Source organism: Anser anser, assembly GCF_964211835.1.
Source record: "Anser anser genome assembly, chromosome: 35".
Taxonomy (NCBI): domain Eukaryota; kingdom Metazoa; phylum Chordata; class Aves; order Anseriformes; family Anatidae; genus Anser; species Anser anser.
Genome location: NC_139756.1, coordinates 241,135 through 258,365, shown reverse-complemented (window position 1 = coordinate 258,365; position 17,231 = coordinate 241,135). Strand labels below are relative to the sequence as shown.

Below are 17,231 nucleotides of genomic sequence, written 5' to 3'. Positions count from 1 at the left end.
CACAGTGGTAGGACCCCAATCCCCCCCCAGTCCCAGCAATGGTATGACCCAGAGCCCCTCAACCCCACAGTGTTTCAGCCCATATCCCCCCCATCTCCACGGTGGTACGGCCCAACCCCCCCATACCCACAATGGTACGACCCCCTCCCCCTTCAATCCCCCCCCAAATCCCCCCAGTGGTACGGCCCATACCCCCCCATAATGTCACCCCCCCTCCAAATCCCCCAGTGGTACATTCCACCCCCCACAATGGTCCACCCCAACCCCGATCCCCCCCCTCCAGTGGTTCAGCCCCCACCTGTACCCCCCCCAAATCCCCCCAATGGCACATTCCTCCCCCCAAAATCCCCCCCCAAACTCCCACAATGGTACATCCCACCGCCGAATCCCTCCCCAAATCCCTACAATGGTATGTCCCACCCCAAATATCCCCCCCCAAATCCCACAGTGGCACGCCCCACTCCCCCCACCCACCCCCCCGCAATAGTTCAGCCCCCCCCTTACCCCCCGCAAATCCCCCCAATGGTACATCCCCCCCCCCAAATACCCCCCCCCCAAATCCCTACAATGGTACATCCCACCCCCGGCTAGTTCCCCCCGCCCCACCCCCGAATGGTCCCTCCCGGTCCCCCCCCCCCAACCCCCCCCCTCTCCGGAATGGTCCCGCCCGGCCCCGCCCCCGCCGTTTTCCGCGCGCTCCCGTCCCGGCCCCGCTCCCGCCGCCGCCCTCCCGATGCCGGCCCGGGCCGCGCCGCTGCCCCCGGCCCCGCTGCCCGCCGAGCTGCGCCGACGGTGAGTCCCCGGGGCACCGGGGGGTACCGGCACCGGGAGCACCGGGAGCACCGCCGGGGCACCGCCGGGGCACGGCCCGGGGGCGCTGCTCGGTGCTGGCTGCGGCGGGGCGGTGCGATGCAACACGGTGCGGCGTAATGCAACGGGCTGCGATGCAACGGGCTGCCATGCAATGCAACGGGCTGCCATGCAGTGCAACGGGCTGCAGTGCAACGGGCTGCCATGCAATGCAACGGGCTGCAATGCAACGCAGTGCAACGGGCTGCAATGCAACAGGCTGCGATGCAGTGCAACGGGCTGCAATGCAATGCAACGGGCTGCCATGCGATGCAACGGGCTGCGATGCAACGCAGTGCAACGGGCTGCAATGCAACAGGCTGCGATGCAGTGCAACGGGCTGCGATGCAATGCAACGGGCTGCAATGCAACGGGCTGCAATGCAATGCAACGGGCTGCGATGCAACGCAGTGCAACGGGCTGCAATGCAACGGGCTGCGATGCAATGCAACAGGCTGCGATGCAATGCAACGGGCTGCAATGCAACGGGCTGCGATGCAGTGCAATGGGCTGCGATGCAATGCAACGGGCTGCAATGCAACGGGCTGCCATGCAATGCAACGGGCTGCAATGCAACGCGGTGCAACGGGCTGCAATGCAATGCAACGCAGTGCAACGGGCTGCAATGCAACAGGCTGCGATGCAGTGCAATGGGCTGCGATGCAATGCAACGGGCTGCAATGCAACGGGCTGCAATGCAATGCAACGGGCTGCCATGCAACGGGCTGCCATGCAACGCGACAGGCTGCCATGCAATGCAACACAGTGCAATGCAGCATGATGCAATGCAGCACGGCGCAGCGTAATGCAATGTGCAATGCGATGCGATGGGCTGCAGTGCAATGCAACGCAGCGCGGTGCGACGTAATGCAACGCAACGTAATGCAACAGGCTGTAATGCAACGCAGCATAATGCAATGTGCAATGCAACGCAACGGGCTGCAGTGCAATGCAACACGGTGCGATGTAATGCAATGGGCTGCAATGCAACGCAGTGCAGTGCAACGCGATGCAACACAGTGCAATGGAATGGGATGCAATTCAATGGAACAGGATGCAGTGCAACACAATGCAACATGGTGCCATGTAATACAGTGCAATGCAACGGGCTGAGGTGCAATGCAACATGGTGTAACGTAATGCAATGCAACAGGCTGCAATGTAGTGCAATGCAATGCAATATGGCACAGTGTGATGCAATGCAACGTAATGCAACGTGCTGCAGCACGCTGCAATGCGATGTCATGCAATGCAATGTAACGCAAGGCTATGCAGTGCAATGCAATGCAACAGGCTGCAATATGATGCGATGCAACGTAGTGCGATGTCATGCAACGTAATGCAATGCCTTGCAATGCAATGCAATGCAATGCAACATAATGCAGCGGCCTGCAATGCAATTCAACTCAGTGCAGTGCCATGCCATGCAATGCAATGTAATGCAATGTTGTACGACATAACGGGATGCAATGCAACGCGGTGCAAGGCCATGCAATGTAATGCGACATAACGCAACGCAACGTATTGCAATGCAATGTGATATAATGCAATGTGGTGCAATAGCATGTACGCGCTGCATGCAGTGTAATGCAACACGATGCAACGCACCACAAGGCAATGTAATGCAATGCAACGCAACATGCTGCAACACGCTGCAGCGCCATGCAATGTAATGCAACGCAATGCAACACAGTGACCCCCTCCACTGCTCTGTGCATTGACCCCCCCGTGCTCTGCAGCCCACCCTGGGCACAGCCCTGATGCCCGGCAGCGCCCCGCACCTTGCTGTGTGGTGCTGATAGCGCCCAGCAGCGTGGTGTGGTGACAGCACCCTGCCTTGCCCTGCACTGGCAGCCACCCTGTGTTGCGTCGCACTGCGCTGACACCCCCCTCACTGCACTGCGCTGGCAGCCCCCGTGCTTTGCATTGCCTTGCACCGCGCTGGCAGCTCTGCTTTGAGTTGCGCTGCGCTGCACTGCCATCTCCGTGTTGCACTGCACTGCACTGCACTGCACCGACACCCCGCTCGTTGCACTGCATCTCGCTGCACGGCTCCGACAGCCCCGGGCCGGGCCCTGACCCACAGCACTGTGCTGCCCCCCCGCCACCCCCCCTACCCGTGCAGAGCATCGCCCCCAGGCAGTGCGAGGATCCCGATGCACTGCACGGCCCCCCTCTTTGCCCCCGCCCCCCCGCACTGCATTTTCCCCCACGCACTGCTCTGAAGTCCCCCGTGCAGTGCAATGCCCCCTGGTGCTGTAATAACGCCCCCCAGCACTGCAATAACCCTCCCAATTCTCGCCCTGGCCCCCCCAGTACTGCCATAAAGCCCCCAATTCTTGCCGTGACCCCCCCCAATTCTTGCCCTGACCCCCCCCAGCACCTCTCCACATCCCCAGCCCCAAGCACCGCCGTGGGGCACGGTTCCCCCCACTGCGCCCACTCCCCCTGTTGCCCCCCCCCCCCTTCCTCTGCATGGGGCAGCCCAGACCCCCAGCATTTGGGGGGGTCACTGAGGACTGGGGGGGGGGCAAACGCCTGCCCCGCGGCTGGGCCCCACGTGGCAACGGGGGCGCCCGCCCGTGCCCCCACGTGGCTTTGTCCCCGCGCTGCCACCCGGGGCAGGAAGAAAGGTTTGTTGGGGTTATTTTTTTTGGGGGGGGGGGGGGGGAGGACACGCACACCACGCTCAACCCCGTCCCCTCGTGGGGTGGCAGCGTGGCGGGGAGGGGGGCACGGAAATTCCTGCCTTGATTTCTCCCGGGGGGGTGTGGGGGGGTGTGTTGCGGAAGCGGGACTCCCGCCTTCCTCCGGGGGGCACGGGTTTCGCGCCCGCTCTTGTGGGGTGTGCGTGTATATTTGGGGGGGGGGGGGGCTTCATCCTGTGCGCGTCCCCCCCCCGCCCCCCCAAAAAAATCCCCGCTCGCCCCGTGTCCGTGGGGAGGGCGCCCGGAGGGGCTGGCGCTTCCTGTGCCGCGCTCCCCGGCCGCTATTGTCCCTTCCGCTCTCCTCCCGGCATCCCCCGGCCGGCGGCGAGTTGGGGGGTGGGGGGGGGGGGGCCCCCAGCGTTCACCCCGCGTGTGTGTGTGTGTGTGGTGTGGCGTGTCCCCCCCCCAAACCCCTCCCCGTGTCCCGTCCCCCCCCCACACACACACACCCCTTGTCCCCACCGCCACCCCAAGCGCCCCTGCGAGTGCCGAGCCGCTTCGCTCTCCGGTTCGGCCGCCGCTCTTCCGGGCGCACCGCATCCGGCTCCCCGCGCCCCCGGCTGCATGGCCGGCCCCAGCTGCCGGTGAGGGACGCGTCCTGCCCGGGGCCAAGGGGTCTTTGGGGTGGGGGTGGAGGGGGGGGCGGACGGGAACGGCTTTGGGGGTCCCCCAAACGGGGGCCGCGGGGGGCTCGGGGGCGTCCCGGCGCCGCTTTGTGCGCCCGCGGGACGGCGACACGTGGCTGCTCCCCCTGGCTTTTCGGCCGTGCCCGTGCCCGTCCTCGCACTTTATTCCCCATCCCCGGAGCCGTTTCGGGGCGTAGATTTTTGGGGTACGGCGCCGTTTTCTGCTCACGCACGCAAGGGTGACCTTCCTTGGCGGGGGGGGCGGGGGGGTATTTGGGGACACGCGGACGGACACACGCGATTTCGGGGCGCAGCCGCCCATCGTTCCTCCCCGCCGCGGATCCCCCTTGACCCCCTGCCTCTCTCCTCCCGCAGGCTGCAAGATTTGGAGCGGGATGAAGAGAGCCTGAGCGAGAAGGTGGGTGCCGGGTGCTGCCGCCGCCGTCGGGAAACGCCTTTCCGGGCTCCCCCCAACCTTCCCCCCCCCCCCCCCCAGCGCGCGCCTTCGGCTCGCGGTCGGGCGCTCGGTGCCTCTTTGGCGCGCGGTGATTCATCGGCGTGGCACGGGAAGGGAGCGCTCGCGAGGCTCCGGTTTGGGGCCGGCCGCGGCGGCGGGCTCACCCCGGGCAGGGCGGGATGGGGAACGGCGCGACGGGCAGGCCAAGTGAGAGCCCGTCTCCCCTTGCTGGCCCAGCTTTTCCCCGGACACGTGCCCTGCGGTGAGGTCGGGGGTCCCGGTGCGGTCCGTATGTCCCCGCGTCCCCGTTGTCCCGGATCTCGCCATCATGTCATGTCAGGAGGTCCCCCGGCAGCTGGGTGAGCGGCGCCCGGGTTCGGAGCCGAGCCCCCACGGGGAGGAACCCGCGTCCGCCCCCGGCCCACGCTGTCCCCTCCGTCCCCGCAGGAGAGCGTGCAGGAGAAGCTCAGCCTCATCCAGGGCTTCTTGCAGGCGGATGTGCGGGACCAGCTGAGCGAGCTCGAAGCCAAGCTGCGCTGCGAGGAGCTGTCGGAGGTGAGACCCGGTGCCCGGTTTCGTTGTGGGGGGGGAGCTCAGCTCCATTTTATTCGTGCCCCGTTCAAACCATGCCGATCTCCACCCCCTGCAGGAGAGGTACCTGGCCAAGGTGAAAGCCCTGCTCCACCGAGAGCTCTCGGCGGAGAATGGGGACGCGGCGCCGCTGCTGCGGGCGTCCAACGGGTGCTCCAAGAACGGCGCCTACGGCAGCGACGAGGACTCGGAGCGGGCAGGACCCGACGGGGAAGAGGACAGTGCGATGGAGATGGAGGAAGCGGCCGCCTCTTCCTCTTCCTCAACCCCCATGCCGCGGGCGCGCAAGGCCAGGAGGAGCAGATCCAACGGGGAGAGCAAAAGTAACGGCTCTGCTCTTGCAGCCGCTTAAAAGGCGGCGGGAATCGCCCGCTGCGATTCAACACGGAGCGGGAGCGCGGCGGTTCCCGATGGGGTGGAAAAACGGAGCCCCTCCGGAAGGGGTTTCGGGGTCTCTTTGCCTTGCTCGGGGCTGGGGGTGTCAGGGAGGGGGCTGTTGGCCGCCTGGGGGCCGTGGGAGCGGGTCCCACGCCGCTAACGCCGACCCTCGCTGTCGTCCTAACAGGGTCTCCTGCCAGCTCCCGGGTCACCCGCAGCTCCGGCCGGCAGCCAAGCATCCTGAGCATGTTTTCCAAAGGGTCAGTACGCGGGGTGGGACCCGCGCCTCCTTCAGGATGTCCCCGGGGAGCCTTCACCCTCCTCTCTCGATCCCCAAACCCGCCGGGCTCCCACGAGGAGCCGGAGCCCGTCGGCGCCCCGAGACGCTCGTTACGCCCGGCGCGGAACCCCGAGGGCTGACCCCGTGCGTTTGAAACCACCAGGTCCAACAAACGGAAATCGGAGGAGGTGAACGGGGAGGTGAAGCAGGAGGTGAGCGCGGAGAAGGAGGATGAGGAGGAGCTGGAGGAGAAGGTGCGTGGCGGTGCCCGCAGGGGGGGTGAGCTCGTGGCCGGGGTTGCTCGTGCGTGCGCGTTGTTCCCGAGGCCGCCGCGCGCTCCGTCCTCATCCTCGTACACCCCTTCGTTTCTCCCTCAAGGAACAAGACGAGAAGAGGATTAAAATCGAAACCAAAGAAGGGTGAGGAGCAGAGCCTGCCGTGCGAGCGTTTTCTGAGCGGACCCTTGGGACCCCGCGGCGTCGGTTCCGGCCCCGTTGGGGCTGCAGGGTCGGGGCCGTTCGGCCCCATCAGCACGGGGAGGAGCAGGGGGAAGCAGGGGGGTTTCGTGGGGAAGCCGGGGATCCAGCCTGCTCCACGCTCGCGCTGCCTTCAGGGGCCACCGGGGCCGTTTCTCTGCTCTGTGCCTTCATCCCCCCCTCTTTGTGTTTTCTTACTCCCAGGTCTGAGATAAAAGATGAAATTACTCAGGTTAAAACTACAACACCTGCTAAAGTAAGTCGCTTTTCCAGCCCGCACCCCAGCGGTTTTGGTGCTTTTTTATTCTTGCGGCTCTTCCACGTGGTGGCTGGGGTTCTCTAAGGGAAGGGGGAAGCCCTTTCCGGCACGCACAGCTGCCCAAAACCAAAACCCGAGCGAGGTGGGGAGCAGCGCGGCCCGCGAGAGCTGCCTTGGCTGCCTTCAAAGAGCCTGGATGCTTCGGGAACAAGAGCACGGGGCCGCTCGGGGAAGGAGCTCGGAGCCCGAGGCTGGTGGAGGAGAGGGGAGAGAAGAGCTCACGCCACCTCCCGTGTCTTGCAGACCACCCCTCCCAAGTGTGTCGACTGCAGACAGTACCTCGACGACCCTGACCTCAAATTCTTCCAAGGGGATCCCGACGATGCCGTAAGGAATCGGCCCTGCTTCGGGCGCGGGGTGCTGCCACGCGGGGAGCGCTCCTCCAACGCCCTCCTCTCTGTGTCTCGCCCAGCTGGAGGAGCCCGAAATGCTGACCGATGAGCGCTTGTCCCTCTTCGACGCTAACGAAGATGGCTTTGAAAGCTACGAGGACCTTCCGCAGCACAAAGTCACCTCTTTTAGGTGAGCTGGGGGGGGGGGGTGGGAAGCGGGCTAGGAAAAGCCCCCGGATTCACAAATCTGGTGGAAAAAAAACACAAAACGCAACCCGGCTCCGTCCCCACCAGCGTCTACGACAAGCGGGGTCACTTGTGCCCGTTTGACACCGGCCTGATCGAGAGGAACATCGAGCTGTATTTCAGCGGAGCTGTGAAGCCCATCTACGACGACAACCCTTGCCTGGACGGTGAGCGTGGTGCGGAGGAGCCCGGGGGTCCGAGGGGCCGGCGTCCCCCCCGTGGGACTCGGCTCTCCCCTCTGCAGCTCCTTGGGTTTCGGGCTGACGTCCGCGGCTTCTCTCTCGCAGGTGGGGTGAGGGCCAAGAAGCTGGGGCCCATAAACGCCTGGTGGATCACGGGGTTCGACGGCGGGGAGAAAGCCCTGATCGGCTTCACCACAGGTGGGCGAGCCGAGGCGGCGGGCTCGGTGCGGGGAGCGCGCCCGCGTCAGCGTTTAAGGCCTTGCTTCGATCGGGGATGGGTCTGGGTTGCTCCCGGAGAGGCTTTTCCATTTGCTCCTGGCCCGAGCTGGGGGAAGAAGCTGCTTTTTTGGGGTTTGAAAGCGTTTCCCTTCCCCGTTTCTGCAAGGAACAGGAACGTCGCCCTTCCGGTAACCTGTTCTGTTCAAAGCAAAGGTGGTGTCAGAGGAGGACGTAGCTCCCCTGTGCGGCAGCAAACGGAGCTTGTAGTGGCAAACAAACCTGGGGTTGTCTTTGCTTTCTAATTAGGTAGCAGCATGCCAAGAATAAAAGACAAGTCCGTGGGTAGCGCGCCGCTACCCTGCGCCCTGCCTCGAGCTCCTGCTCGCCCTGCTCTGGTGTCGGTAGCCGTGAGCGTGGGCAGAGCTGTCCCTGGGCTGAGGTCCCTTGTAGCCGTGCGGACGGGCTGGCTTCCCCCCCCAAAAAAAACCCCATCTGCTGCAGTCCTAGCTCGGTCGTGACCGCCCGGTTCCCTGGTTGTTTACCTCCCGCTCTCGGCCGCAGCCTTCGCCGACTACATCCTGATGGAGCCCAGCGAGGAGTACGCGCCCATCTTCGCCCTGATGCAGGAGAAGATCTACATGAGCAAGATCGTCGTGGAGTTCCTGCAGAACAACCGCGACGTCAGCTACGAGGATCTGCTCAACAAGATCGAGGTGAGCAACCCCCGGGGGAGCGCCGGGCCGCGGGGAGAGGGCGCGGGGGGTGTTTGCTCCGCCGTCCTCTCCCCCCACCCCTAACCTGCCCGTCCTCGCAGACCACCGTGCCTCCCGCGGGGCTGAACTTCAACCGCTTCACAGAGGACTCGCTCCTGCGGCACGCTCAGTTCGTGGTGGAGCAGGTGGAAAGCTACGACGAAGCCGGGGACAGCGACGAGCCCCCCGTCCTCATCACGCCCTGCATGAGAGACCTGATCAAGCTGGCTGGGGTCACCCTGGGGAAGAGGTGAGCCCCCCCCCCCGGCCTTCCCCGCACGGCCGCGCAAACCCAAAGGTTTGCTCCCCGTCGGCTTTGCGGACAGGATCCTCCCGGGATGTAGCCCGGTGCTTGCTCCCAGCTGGGAGAACTTGGGGATTTAGCCCTGGTGCCTTCGTAGCACGGGCAGCAGCGGGAGATAGGAGCAGAAATCCTCCCGAAACTGGCCCAGGGGGAATCTCTTTGCTCTGTGGGTGACGGGGGTGCTGAGCTGGAGCGCGTGGCGGGGCTCTCGGCGGTCTGAGGCGCGGGCTCACGGCTCTCACCTTGCCCGCAGGCGAGCCGTCCGGCGGCAGGCCATCCGGCACCCCACCAAAATAGACAAGGACAAGGGCCCCACCAAGGCCACCACCACCAAGCTGGTGTACCTCATCTTCGACACCTTCTTCTCGGAGCAGATCGAGAAGGACGAGAAGGAGGACGACAAGGAGAACGCCATGAAGCGCCGGCGCTGCGGCGTCTGCGAGGTAACGGCGGGCGGGCGTGTGGGGCCAGGCGAAACGGTGCCATCCCCGGCTCTCCTTCCACCCCGAACGCCCCCAGCCCCATTTGGGGGTTCCCACATTACGAGTTCGCTGGCTCCGTCGGGACAGAGAACCGCGGAATGGTTTGGGTTGGAAGGATCCCCTCTGGTCTGGGACGTCTCCCACTAGATCAGGTTGCTCAAAGCCTCGTCCAACCCAGTTCTGAACGCTTCCAACGCTGGGGCATCCACAAGTTCTCCAGGCAAAAACTGTTCCAGTGCCTCACCACCCTGATGGTGAAGGATTTCTTCCTTAAATCCAAAGAGGAGCGATTCCTGAGGCCACCCCGTAGCCCCTGCCTGTGGCGTCCCTGCTGCTCCTGCCCGCGCTCAAGCTGATTTCTCCCTGCCGCAGGTGTGCCAGCAGCCCGAGTGCGGCAAGTGCAAGGCTTGCCAGAACATGGTGAAGTTTGGGGGCAGCGGACGGAGCAAGCAGGCCTGTTTGCAGAGGAGGTACGTCCCCACCGAGCCACCCTGGTGGCATTTGTTCCCCCTCCGGAGAGAGGGGACGGGGTCTGCGAAGTGCCACGTCCGCCCTGGTCCCCGCACAACGGGGCTGCAGCCACGGTCCTTTTGTGTCCCCAGGTGCCCCAACCTGGCTGTCCGGGAAGCTGACGAGGACGAAGAAGTGGACGATAACATCCCCGAAATGCCGTCGCCCAAGAAGATGCTGCAGGGCAGGAAGAAGAAGCAGAACAAGAGCCGCATCTCCTGGGTGGGCGAGCCGGTCAAGGTGAGGCTGGGCGCACGGGGGCTGCGGCGGTGCCGTGTCTCTCGTGGGGATTTAAAGCTCTCCCCGACCGTCCCGTGCTTCCGCAGAGCGATGGGAAGAAGGACTACTACCAGAGGGTGTGCATCGACTCGGAGACCCTGGAGGTGGGAGACTGCGTCTCCGTCAGCCCCGACGATCCCACCAAGCCCCTCTACCTCGCCAGGTCGGTCCCTGCTGGTGGTTGCTGCCGATTAGGGAGCCCTAATGGCTCTCCTAATTGCTCTGGCGAGGCTCAGAGCAACGCGGCCCCCTCCTGGTGCCCCGTAACCCTGGCTCCTCGCCCGCAGGGTGACGGCCATGTGGGAGGACAGCAGCGGGCAGATGTTCCACGCGCACTGGTTCTGCCCGGGCTCGGACACCGTCCTGGGGGCCACCTCCGACCCCCTGGAGCTCTTCCTGGTGGACGAATGCGAGGACATGCAGCTGTCCTACATCCACGGCAAAGTCAACGTCATCTACAAGGCGCCCTCGGAGAACTGGTCCATGGAGGTGGGTGACAGCCCTGCCAACTCCGGCTGGAATCGGCGCGTGGCGGCCGCGGCAAAGAGGCAGCGGCGCCGCTCCCCGCGAACACCTCTCTCCCAGCAGGGCGGGCTGGACATGGAGATCAAGATGGTGGAAGACGACGGGAGGACGTACTTCTACCAGATGTGGTACGACCAGGAGTACGCTCGCTTCGAGTCGCCGCCGAAAACTGAGCCCACGGAAGACAACAAGTACAAGTGAGCGCGAGCCGGGCGGCACGGAGGAACCGCTCCTCGCCAGAGGCGCTGGAGCCTCCCCGCGGCCCCGTCACCGCGCTCCTGTCCCTGTCCCGCAGGTTCTGCATGAGCTGCACGCGTCTGGACGAGGTGAGGCACAAGGAGATACCCAAAGTGGCCGAGCCCCTGGAGGAAGGGGATGGGAAGATGTTCTACGCCCTGGCCACCAAGAACGGAGTGCAGTACAGGGTGGGAGATGGCGTCTACCTCCTGCCGGAAGCCTTTTCCTTCAGGTTGGTGCTCGCGGGGGGCTGGAAGCACTTCTAGGGATGCTGTTCTGTCGATCCCACAAACTAAGCGCCCAGCGCCCTGATTTCCGAAAGCTTTAGCCCTGATTTCACCCCCCCATTATTGAACGGAGCGACTTCGCTCCGAGAGCCGAGCTGCCGCGTTTTGGCAGACGAACCGAAATACTTCGCGTATTGTTTTCCTTCAAAAGGAAGAGCTTGGGTGGATGAAAGAGGAAACAAGACCCTGCCTGCTGCTTTGTAATTAGGGGAAGAGAAATGGCAAAGCCCTTTGGGAAGAGGGCTGCAGCGTGCAGGCACCTTGCTTTGCAGCTGCGCGCTCTCCCGGCCGCTCGTGCGTGCCCCATTCTGGGGTGGCTCGGTGCCCGCGCTGCAGCGAGGGGAGCAGAAGAGGTGGAAGCAAGCAGAGAAGCGGGAGGAGGATGCGCTGGGCTGCGTTATTTTATTTGGGGCGCTGGAAAGGGGCTCCCCGACGTGTTTTGTCTCCCCGCTCCCCAGCATGAAACCCGCCAGCCCGGCCAAGCGCCCCAAGAAGGAGGCGGTGGACGAGGAGCTGCACCCGGAGCACTACCGCAAGTACTCGGAGTACATCAAGGGCAGCAACCTGGATGCCCCCGACCCCTACCGCGTGGGCCGCATCAAGGAGATCTTCTGCAACATCCGCAGCAACGGCAAGCCCAACGAGGCTGACATCAAGCTGCGCATCTTCAAGTTTTACAGGTGAGCGGCGCCGGGAGGTTCCCACCGGGGCTGCCTGGCATTTCGGGTGCCGGGAAGAGCTCGGCGGCGTCGGCACAAGGTCGCCGCGGAGCCCGCTGGTACCTCAGGCACCTCTGCAGGGCCGGGGAGAGCAGCGTGGGCACTGCCCGAAGGGGTTCGGGGCCACCGGAGCCTCCACTGCGGCGTGCTGCCAGCGCCGTCCCGGGGTGTGGGTGTTTACCCAAACATTTGCAGGCTCTTAGTCATCTCCCGCGCACCACGGGGAGATGTGTGCGAGGAGCCTTGGCAGCGGAGAGGAGCGTGCTAACGCTCAGACCACGTGCTTGAAGCCTTGTTTCCAGATCTCTCTGCCTTTAAATTTGCTTAGCTGCGCAGCGCTGGCTTCCCCTCCCTCCCCCAAGAAAACCCCCAAAGCTCCTTTTGGTACGAAACAAGTCATCCCTTTGGTGCTGCGCCCAGGTCGTGCTAGCAGACATGTGCTGTGGGAGGAAATAAACCCGCTTCTCTCCGCGGAGATGGAGCTGTGCAGCGGGGGAGCACCACAACCTGGGCCGGACCGCGCTTAGGGTTTGCCCCGAAGCGTTTCCCCTAACCAGGAGCTCTTTATGCAGACCCGAGAACACGCACAAGTCCATGAAAGCCAGCTACCACGCAGACATCAACCTCCTCTACTGGAGCGACGAGGAGACGACCGTCGACTTCCGTGCTGTGCAGGGCCGCTGCACGGTGGTGTACGGCGAGGACCTGACCGAGAGCATCCAGGACTATTCCGCTGGCGGCCTCGACCGCTTCTACTTCTTAGAGGTGAGGAGCACGTCCCCAGGGGACCTGAACAGATGCCCTGAGCTCTGCCAGTCCGCGTCTCCCGTTTTGGCGACAGCATCTTGGCGAGGAAAGCTCTTTGTGTTCAAGCTTCCCAAACTTCTTCTCCCTCCCCAGGCTTACAACGCGAAAACCAAGAGCTTCGAAGATCCTCCCAACCACGCACGGAGCTCCGGGAATAAAGGGAAGGGGAAGGGCAAAGGGAAAGGTGAGTGTCTAGGGGGGGTGGCGGCGGCTTGGGGCACCCGTTCGCGCTTGCCGTTAGGTGCTGCAGAGCGGAGATAAGACTTGCCACCAGCCAGATGTTTCTGTGCTCTTCTCCCGCTCCGGTGCTCTCACAGGATGCAGCCCTGCGGTCTGTGGCTCTGTTCTTAAGGGACAGCTGTGCAAGGCCTCACCTCTCTGAAATAAACCTCTCGGCAACAGCATCTGGCCCCTCTTGAAGTTTTTTACTTGCTGGCGTCCCTCTGCTGGGGCTTACCGCTCTCTAGCGTAGGGTTTTGTACCCTGCCAAGGAGGGGAGCTGCTCCACGAGCTCCTGCTGCTCTGGTCTGAGCCTGAAGCTCTCCGACTGCGTCCACGGGCTGCTGGGTGGAAAGGGATGGCGCAGGGAAAGAGGAGAGGCTTTCCTTCCAAATGCAAGGGCGTATTCTGGCAGTGGCAGAACAATTACGGGTAGAAAGGTGCTTTAAGCCGATGTTTTAACTGCTGCGGAGGAGGGCAGAAAAATTTGCCTCGTAAGCACCGAGAGGAGGAAGTGACTTTGCCTTTTGATGTGAGCGGGGCTCTGCTTGCAGGCAAAGGCAAAGGGAAGTCGTCCGTCACCTGCGAGCAGAGCGAGCAGGAGCCGGCCGAGCTGAAGCTGCCCAAGCTGCGGACCTTGGACGTGTTCTCTGGCTGCGGGGGGCTCTCCGAGGGCTTCCACCAGGCAGGTGAGCGGCAGAGCCGGGGGGAATCGGCGCTGGCCGTCTCGCTGCTCGCTTCCTCCATCCCTTATCCTGGGAGCCCCGAGCTGGATCGGGGAGCACGAAGCGGCGCTCTGCTCATCCAAGCAAGCCCAAGACGCTCTGCGTCGTCTCCCCAGGCGTGTCGGAGACGCTGTGGGCCATCGAGATGTGGGAGCCGGCCGCCCAGGCTTTCCGGCTGAACAACCCTGGCACCACCGTCTTCACGGAGGACTGCAACGTCCTGCTGAAGCTGGTCATGTCCGGCGAGAAAACCAACTCGCTGGGGCAGAAGCTGCCACAGAAGGGGGACGTGGAGATGCTGTGCGGAGGCCCCCCGTGCCAGGGCTTCAGCGGCATGAATCGCTTCAACTCCCGCACCTACTCCAAGTTCAAGAACTCCCTGGTGGTCTCCTTCCTCAGGTAAGGAGGTGGCGGGGTGCGGGCTCGTCCCCAGGAGCCTCGACCGCTGCTCCATCCTCGTTCGTGGTCCCTCTCCCTCCTGGCAGCTACTGCGACTACTACCGGCCGCGGTTCTTCCTGCTGGAGAACGTCAGGAACTTCGTGTCCTTCAAGCGCTCCATGGTGCTGAAGCTCACCCTGCGCTGCCTTGTCCGCATGGGTTACCAGTGCACCTTCGGGGTCCTGCAGGTAGGTTCGGGGCACGAGCCCGGCACCCCGAGGCAGTTAACGAGAGCAAAAACCCTTTGACTCCAGCCTGGCTCTGCTCTGAACCATCCCCTCCAAAGCGGTGCCGTTTGAGCTCTTTGGTTTCCTTCGCTCCTCCGCGGTAGAGGGAATTTCCCAGGTTTTTAAGGGTGCAGACTAGACGGGGATTGCCAGACCCCGTTGCTGTCCCCTCAGGCGTGTCCCTTCCTCCCCAGGCTGGCCAGTACGGCGTGGCCCAGACGCGGCGGAGAGCCATCGTCCTTGCTGCGGCTCCCGGTGAGAAGCTGCCCATGTTCCCCGAGCCCCTGCACGTGTTTGCGCCCCGTGCCTGCCAGCTGAGCGTGGTGGTGGACGACAAGAAGTTCGTCAGCAATATCACCCGGTGAGCCTTCGGAGCGCCGCGTGGCTTCTCGAGGGGCAGGGGTAGGGTTTAGCTGCTCACGGCGCTTGCTCCGCGCTCCCAGGACGTACTCCGGCCCCTTCCGCACCATCACGGTGCGGGACACCATGTCCGACCTGCCCGAGATCCGGAACGGTGCCTCTGCCCTGGAGATCTCCTACAACGGGGAGCCCCAGTCCTGGTTCCAGCGGCAGATCCGGGGCTCCCAGTACCAGCCCATCCTCAGGGATCACATCTGCAAGGTACGTGGGGTGGGTGACGCTGCGCTAGCACCCGCCAGACCCAGAGATTAGGGCAGGGATGTTTGGTGGGTGCTGAGCAAACGGGGTGAGCTCATCCCCAAGCAGTCCCTATGTGTGTTTATCCCCAAACTTGGCAATTTGAGAGGAAAAGGAGGCTGGTGGAGCTGCTGGGATCTCTCCCTCTCCCGCAGCCTTCTCCAGTGATAGGAATGGGGCCACAATCCTGGTGCCGGGCTGACCGGTGTCCCCCTGAGTCCCTTGCCCCGCCACCGAGCGCTGGGGCGCTCTCCGATGGTGGGAGGTGACGGCAGGCTTGGCGTTTGCAGGACATGAGCGCCTTGGTCGCGGCGCGGATGAGACACATCCCCCTGGCCCCCGGCTCCGACTGGCGTGACCTGCCCAACATCGAGGTGCGGCTGTCGGACGGCACGACCACGCGCAAGCTGCGGTACACGCACCACGAGAAGAAGAACGGCCGCAGCAGCTCGGGTGCGCTGCGGGGAGTCTGCTCCTGCGCGGAAGGTAGGCCTCAGCACCCCAACGCGGTCTCCTGTTGCTGCCCGTGGACTGGGAGATGTTCCGCACCTTGCGTGGTGGAACCGGGGGGGTTAATCCACTGCTCACCTTGCTAATTAGGGGTAGGTAATTCAGCCCAGCACCCCATACGCCCATTCCTTCCCACGGACATCGTCCTGGTGTCCCCATCCCCGCAGAACGAGCTGCTCCCTGCTCCGCCGTTGATGTAAATGCTTGCAAAGCCAATTTTCCCTCCGCAGCTCGAATGTATAAAGCAATACCTTCTACTCATCCCGCTTCGGCTGTTATTTGCTTTTTTAAACCTCCCGAGTGCGAATTTCCCAGCCTGCTCTACGAGCCTTCATTCTTTAATTTCATCTGCTGCAGCCGGCAAAGTTATTTCATTTCCACGCTTTCCAATGACACAGACGTGGCCGTGTTCCTCAAATGCTTATTTATTATTGCTGGCATTTACGGGGCCGCCTCCGATGGGAGCTGCTTGAGAGGCGTTTTGCAGCGAGCTGTGATAAAATTTAATCGGGCTGGTGGCGCGCGCGCGGCCCCACAGGGTCAGTCTGGGGAGAGAGAAGCTGATTGATAGCTTTTGCTGCTTTTTTTCTGTTTGGATAATTGCTCCCCGTCTCCCCCAGGGAAGCCCTGCGACCCCGCGGACCGGCAGTTCAACACCCTCATCCCCTGGTGCCTGCCCCACACCGGCAACCGGCACAACCACTGGGCCGGGCTCTACGGGCGGCTGGAGTGGGATGGCTTCTTCAGCACCACCGTCACCAACCCCGAACCCATGGGCAAGCAGGTGGGTGCCTCTGGATCCGCCCCCCCCCCCCCCAGACGAAGGGTGTCTCCCTCGCTCTTTCTTGAACTGCTTCCTTTGCCGCCGCAGGGCCGGGTGCTGCACCCCGAGCAGCACCGGGTAGTGAGCGTGAGGGAGTGCGCCCGCTCCCAGGGCTTCCCCGATACCTACCGGCTCTTCGGAAACATCCTCGACAAGCACAGACAGGTGAAGCGCGGCCGCTCGCGCGCAGCCCCGTGGCGCCGCCGGGCCCGCGCGAGCGTAACCCTACTTCTGTCGCAGGTCGGTAACGCAGTGCCTCCTCCTCTAGCCAAAGCCATCGGGCTGGAGATCAAATCGTGCGTGTTGGCGAAGCTGAGGGAAGACACCGCGGGTAGGTGCGGGCCGGCGGTTCCTACACCTCGCCGCCGCGCCTCGCCGGGGGGCTCGGGGGGTTAGGACCGGCGGTTCTGCTCGATTGAAGCAGAAGATGGGGGAGATGGAGAATTAATGGGGGCAATAACGGGGGCTTGGGGAGCGCCGCCGCCATCGCCCGCCTCCTCTCCCCACAGCGCCCAGCGCCCCGGAGAAGATGGAAACGGTGGAACCGGCTGACTGACGCGCCTCCGGCACCGGGACTCCCAAACATGCACTGATTTATTTTATCCCCCTTTTATTTTTTTTTTGTTTTGTTTTGTTTTGATTTTTTGTTTGTTTGTTTTTAAAATTCTCGGTCCGTGGGACCTTCCCTGCGGCTGTGCTCGTGCCCACGTCTCTGCCCTCCGCCGCTGTCTGTGATGGTCGAACTCCACTACCCCCCCGGTTCCCCCCCCCACCCGGTGCAGCCCCCCCGGCCCCGGCAGGGCGCCCACGGGGCCCCCAGCACCTCCGGCAGGACCCCCCCGGTCCCGGCCCTGCCCCGGCCCCCCCCCATCTCCCGTTTTTACGCCGCATTGTATTGAAAATAATCGGCCGCTTTGTACAAGTGGGAATTGATACTTTATGTAGTTTTTATATGTTGTAATATTTCTTCAAATAAATCTCTCCTATAAATTATAGCCCCCCCCCCCCGCCTTTCTCAGGCTTCGGGGGGCGCAGTAGGCCTCGGCCCCCCCCAGCGGGGCGTTGC

At 63.6% G+C, this 17,231-nt stretch overlaps 1 protein-coding gene across 5 annotated transcripts; it reads left to right on the top strand.

Moving 5' to 3' along the window:
- The first annotated feature begins 678 nt into the window (after window positions 1–678).
- DNMT1 (DNA methyltransferase 1) lies at window positions 679–17,160 on the top strand. Of its 5 annotated transcripts, none has more exons than XM_083815166.1 (34): window positions 679–792; window positions 4,559–4,601; window positions 5,088–5,195; window positions 5,290–5,554; window positions 5,797–5,869; window positions 6,053–6,143; window positions 6,268–6,308; window positions 6,570–6,621; window positions 6,928–7,011; window positions 7,097–7,206; window positions 7,311–7,429; window positions 7,550–7,642; window positions 8,225–8,376; window positions 8,478–8,665; window positions 8,973–9,162; window positions 9,574–9,671; window positions 9,804–9,951; window positions 10,038–10,153; window positions 10,278–10,479; window positions 10,579–10,712; window positions 10,811–10,984; window positions 11,498–11,719; window positions 12,331–12,523; window positions 12,659–12,749; window positions 13,339–13,473; window positions 13,626–13,908; window positions 13,995–14,136; window positions 14,370–14,536; window positions 14,619–14,796; window positions 15,123–15,318; window positions 15,963–16,126; window positions 16,214–16,330; window positions 16,406–16,496; window positions 16,675–17,160. In XM_083815166.1, the coding sequence occupies exons 1-34, from the start codon at window positions 734–736 to the stop codon at window positions 16,719–16,721; spliced, it is 4,566 nt and encodes a 1,521-aa protein (XP_083671292.1). In that variant the 5' UTR covers window positions 679–733; the 3' UTR covers window positions 16,722–17,160. The 5 variants fall into 5 exon arrangements, with proteins under 5 accessions (XP_083671292.1, XP_083671291.1, XP_083671294.1 ...); XM_083815165.1 differs by having other exon boundaries at window positions 10,576–10,712; XM_083815168.1 differs by having other exon boundaries at window positions 682–792; window positions 5,133–5,195; window positions 10,576–10,712.
- Window positions 17,161–17,231: the final 71 nt, after the last annotated feature.

Bases quoted from the DNA above. Each gene is read 5' to 3' on its own strand.
- DNMT1 (XM_083815165.1), top strand. From the start codon at position 734: ATGCCGGCCCGGGCCGCGCCGCTGCCCCCGGCCCCGCTGCCCGCCGAG. The intron at 12,524-12,658 runs GTGAGGAGCACG...CTCCCTCCCCAG, and splicing joins ACCGCTTCTACTTCTTAGAG to GCTTACAACGCGAAAACCAA. The intron at 12,750-13,338 runs GTGAGTGTCTAG...CTCTGCTTGCAG, and splicing joins GGGGAAGGGCAAAGGGAAAG to GCAAAGGCAAAGGGAAGTCG.